This window comes from Protopterus annectens, chromosome 11.part0, assembly GCF_019279795.1.
Source record: "Protopterus annectens isolate FY-2018-M chromosome 11.part0, PAN1.0, whole genome shotgun sequence".
In the NCBI taxonomy this organism is placed as follows: domain Eukaryota; kingdom Metazoa; phylum Chordata; order Ceratodontiformes; family Protopteridae; genus Protopterus; species Protopterus annectens.
This window is the reverse complement of record NC_056745.1, coordinates 527,064,256-527,068,912: the sequence shown is the minus strand read 5'-3', so window position 1 is coordinate 527,068,912 and position 4,657 is coordinate 527,064,256. Positions and strand designations below refer to the sequence as shown.

Genomic DNA, 4,657 nt, shown 5'->3' with positions numbered 1-4,657 from the left:
TTCCAGTCTTAACTTTTTCATCATCTTCCCTAATGGCTGACCCTTGGGGTGGAAAGTTCCTTCCATTGTTTCTCTAGTGAGAAGTTTAAAGCACTGGTTCTCAAAGTACAAGGAAAGGGAAGAGAGCCTACTACAAATGGTTTTAGGAAAAAAAGCCTGACAAACTGGACAGGTGTTATGGTTGTGAGAGGCTCCTAAGCAAAAAAAGACAAAGACACTCATTGTGGTAGTCTCTATGGGGAATCTCTCTCTCTGCACTGCCATTTACCCTACTTGGATGTCATTAACCATCTGGAATTCCAGAAAGCCAAGAAAAAACAAAATCCCTAAGGGGTACTTATCTGCAATGGCTCGGTATTAACCAAGAGCACGTAGGCGAACACGAAGACCGAAATGCATTCGGACTGGCGGAAAACGATGCAGGCATTCAAGACAGACAATCTGAAGATGCATTTGGACTGGTGGCAAAGAATGGATCTCTTACACCTTCACAGGATGAACGGCTGCAGAATTAAGGCTCTGAACCTCCAGCAATGCATAAATAAAACACACTGGAGAGAAACATTCATTACCCAATGTTAAACAGAGTGATAACCCTTGGCATCTTCAAGAGTAACCTAGATGATTGAAAGGATACCCACAAGTTAATTCCCGGTATAACATGGTTTTCTCAACTGGAAGAGGAAGGTACATCTTGAGAGTGATATTTAGCATTTAGAAAAGCTGCCATGGTTTTTAGATTAATTTGCCTTGCATTTCATATGACTCTATGATTCTATAAAGTGGAAATGCAGCTGCAATCTACTAAATACATCAAGTCAATGAAACAAACAAAAAAAACAGGCTTAGATCTCTAAAGCTTAACCCTGTGTTTATAAACTTGTACAATATTAGTTTACAGAAGTATCAAAGAGGAGTTGTTGGCATGCATTCTGGGATTATACCATATGACTCACCACCTGCATAAAATAAAATGGACCTTATTACTTAAGATCAGTAATTCTGACACTACTGTTTTACTACCTGAGTATAAGGTAACAAACAAAAAACACTAACCATTGAAGACTGGAGTGCTAAAACAATATCTGAAGATTAAACACAAGCACTGCAATATCACCACAGAGAGAGAGTAGAAAGCGTGTTCAGCAGATAAAATCAAAACAAAACCAGCACAGTTTAATAATGAACAGACAGAATCAGAATTCAAAACAGATTAGTCGAGTGAAGTGTGAGCAACTTATCTTGACCAAAACACTGTACTGACCATCAAGCAGTGGCTGAACATTAAGTTAAACATTCATTTTGTATTATTTATTTATCCTTTGTTGACCAGGTTAGTCTCACTAGCCAATTGGCCTCTTTACAGGGAAGACCCAACGTGGTATTTTTACTGCCAGGGTTAATTTGGCCAGGGCATTGAGAAACTTCACCTACTCTTTCAAAAAGTGCCATGGGATCTTTAACATCTGACTCAAGCAGATGGGACCTATTTTTAAAATCTCATCTAAAGGATGAGTGTTAGTACATGAAGCAAACTAAATGGCACTCTAGATCTTAACCCCCAGTAGCTATGCCCACTAACTTGGAGATACTGTATTCTAACATCACATGCAGTCTTCTTAAAGTAATAAACAGTTACAGGGATGCAGGGCTGGAAATCTTTTAAATGAACTTTTAAAACAGGGTTCACTGTAGACAGATGTGTACAAAGCTCGCTCCTCCAAGAACCTTCAAACATTTGAAGTTTCTGAAGTAATTAGCTATACAGTATGCCCAACAAAATGAATACAATAATGCCAAATGTATTAATATAATTAAGTTCCAAAAATCAAGAGCTAAACACATGCCTTAATTAAAATGTGCACACTTCAGCTTCAAAATATACACAAAAACTGATTTTCTTGACAACAACAATTTGTTTTAATACAATATTATGCCGCTTCAGCTTAGCTCAGTTATTTCTGCATGTGATAGCACATCCTTTTTAATGTCAGTATGTGCTTTCAAGTTGTCAAAAGAAAACTTGAAAACATTGCAATCTAAACACCTGAAAATCAGTACTAGGTACTGCAGTCATGTCAGTTCATGGTGAATTATGCAGGAAAATCCTATGTGGTGGTATCAGGAGTTGTTCTTAATGCTTCAACAGAATTATAATGTTCTCCAAGTCCATAAGCATATCTCATATAGCTGGAAAAAAGAGAAAAAAGGTATTTTATTTTTTATTCCAGGTTGCACCCAAAGAGCAAACACAAAAGTCCAAATTATTTATGTAATAGTAGCATTTGCAATGGCAATATAAGATAAAGAAACTTTAAAATGCAACTGTACTGGAAACAAAGATACAACTGCATGGGGGGGGCCTATAGCAATCATTTTTCTTTTATAACCATGAAACTATCTGGTTACTGTATTGAGCATGAAGTCCCTTTCTACCACAGCAAGGTATAAAACTGTTCCTAAAATAAAGTATAAAAACAGTTCTTGTTTAGTACGATAATGCCACATTAATATTAATTAATTAATTAATTGATTTATTGACATTTGATTACCAGGAAAGTCCGACTGGTTAGGAGCACATTTTCAGCGGAGGTCTGGGAAGAAAATCTCCAAAGTGTTACAAAACATTTTAAGAACAATAATTTTAGTCTTTAAAAATAATACAAAAATAACTACAGTTTAAATACTTATACACACTCAGACATAATATGAAAACATTGGTTAAGAATAGACACATTATATAACAATGTGTTAGTAGTTGGAGAAATTTTAGCCATTTTAAGTTGGTATAATGCAGACAGAAATAGCAAGCTTATGATATACATAGAGAGAAAGCCAATGTACAGAAATTGACTGAAGTAAGGAAGCAACTGAAGGAGGAGGAGTAAGCAGATTTACGGTATGAATAGGTATTTGCTCAAATTTAAGGATATAATTTACCAAGAATAGAGCCAGCTTTTGGCTAGGTCTTTCAGAATGGTTTTGAAGGATGGGAGCAAGGCTATTTTCCTGATGGACACAGGTAAGGAGTTCCAGGCCTTACCAACATGGTATGAGTACATATAATGCCCAGAAGATATGACAGGTTTATGAACAGAGTTTTTGGTCCCTGGATCATAATAACCAATTGGGAACATAGTTGTGTAGAATGTTATTTAGTGTTGGACAATCAGATGGATTCTGAATAACTTTATAGGTGATCAGAAGCTGTATATATGATGGTTGATAGGGCACTTCTAACCAATTCTGGCTGTCTTGTACTATACATTGGTGGGTTCTGAAAGGTGTATTTGCTGCAAAGTTAGCAACTTTATTATAGGATTATTCGAGTTTTGATTTTTGTGATGCCTGAAGTTTAGTAAGGATCGTAGTGCCATAAAGAAGCGTGGGGTAGAGATAAGTTGCAGCTTTAGTTGTGTCAGTGAGAAAGGTTTTGGGTGTACAATGCAGTCCCAGTTCTTAATGAGTTTTTCCTATGCAATGTTGCAAATTCAGGTCAAATTTAAGATGATCATTCACAATCATCCCTTACAACTTGCTATGAGAAGCAACTTCAGTGGTTGCATTATCATGAGAAAGGACTTTGTTTATTTTATTTATTGATCCTTTGATGACTGGGTTAGACCCACCAGGACAGTAGCCTCTTTTCAGGGGAGAACCAAAGTGGTATTTATACTACTAGCAGAAACTTGGCCAGGACATTGGGCATCTTCCCCTACCATTTTTGATAGGTGCCATGGGATCTTTTACATCCACGTGAGGTACCTCCATCCAGCAGAGGGGCCTCAGTCTAACATCACATCCAAAGAATGGGACAGACAGGTGTGCAACCCCCCATGCTGCAATGCAGTGTCAGCAATCTATCTACATGGTGTGGGAAATGAACCAACACCCTTTTGAACAAAAGGTGAGTGTGCTACCTGTTGCATCACTGACACTGCATTTAATTTTCTTTTCATGAGAGAGGGATTTGTGGAAAAAAGTAACAGTTTTTTTTTTTTTAGGGTTAAGCATGAGTTGTGACTTATAAAGCCAAGTATCAGTCACTACTAATTTTTTGGGAGGTGTGCCAAGTTGTCAGATGTGCAAATGAATATGGAGTCATCTGCATACTGTATTAAGGAGGTCGGTTATATGGATGATTGGAGGGTGATGGTAAGAATGTTGAAGAAGGGAACAAGGATAAAGCTACGTGGAGCACTGGCGGTACCTGGGAGGTACGGAAAGAGGAAGGCATGCCATTTTAGTTGGAGAGAGAGAGTAGAGTGCCATTTCAATGACTGATACCTATTGGACAGGCAGCTTTTGCATCAAAAAAGGGTGGACTGAGAAATAGACCTAACGAGGACATTGGAAGGATAAGTTGGCTGTGAAGAACTATCTCAAAGGCTTTAGACAAGTTTAGAAATAAGGAGACTAGCTTGCTATTATCGCTTACTTTCTCAACAGTATCTATATAGATTAGAAGTGCAGTGTTAGTACTGTGGGAAGGACAGAAGCCACGTTGTGCAGGGAACAGAAGTTCTTCCACAAGGAGATAATTTAGCAAATGTTTTTGAATACACTTTTCAAGTATTCTGGAAGGGGTGATAAGCTTGCTACAGGTTTAAAGTTAATCATGTCTAATGAATGTCCTCTATTGTGCTCAGGGATAATA

General features: G+C 37.6%; 1 protein-coding gene across 2 annotated transcripts in view; it reads right to left on the bottom strand.

Annotated features, from left to right (window-relative positions):
- Positions 1–1,141: 1,141 nt before the first annotated feature.
- The window catches only part of OTUD6B (OTU deubiquitinase 6B), a 1,944,790-nt gene continuing 1,941,274 nt past the window's right edge, over positions 1,142–4,657 (bottom strand). For both annotated transcript variants that reach the window (XM_044088034.1, XM_044088035.1), the window contains one exon: positions 1,142–2,190. In XM_044088034.1, the coding sequence (XP_043943969.1) occupies positions 2,109–2,190 (82 nt within the window). In that variant the 3' untranslated portion in view covers positions 1,142–2,108. The remainder of the gene's footprint in view (positions 2,191–4,657) is intronic.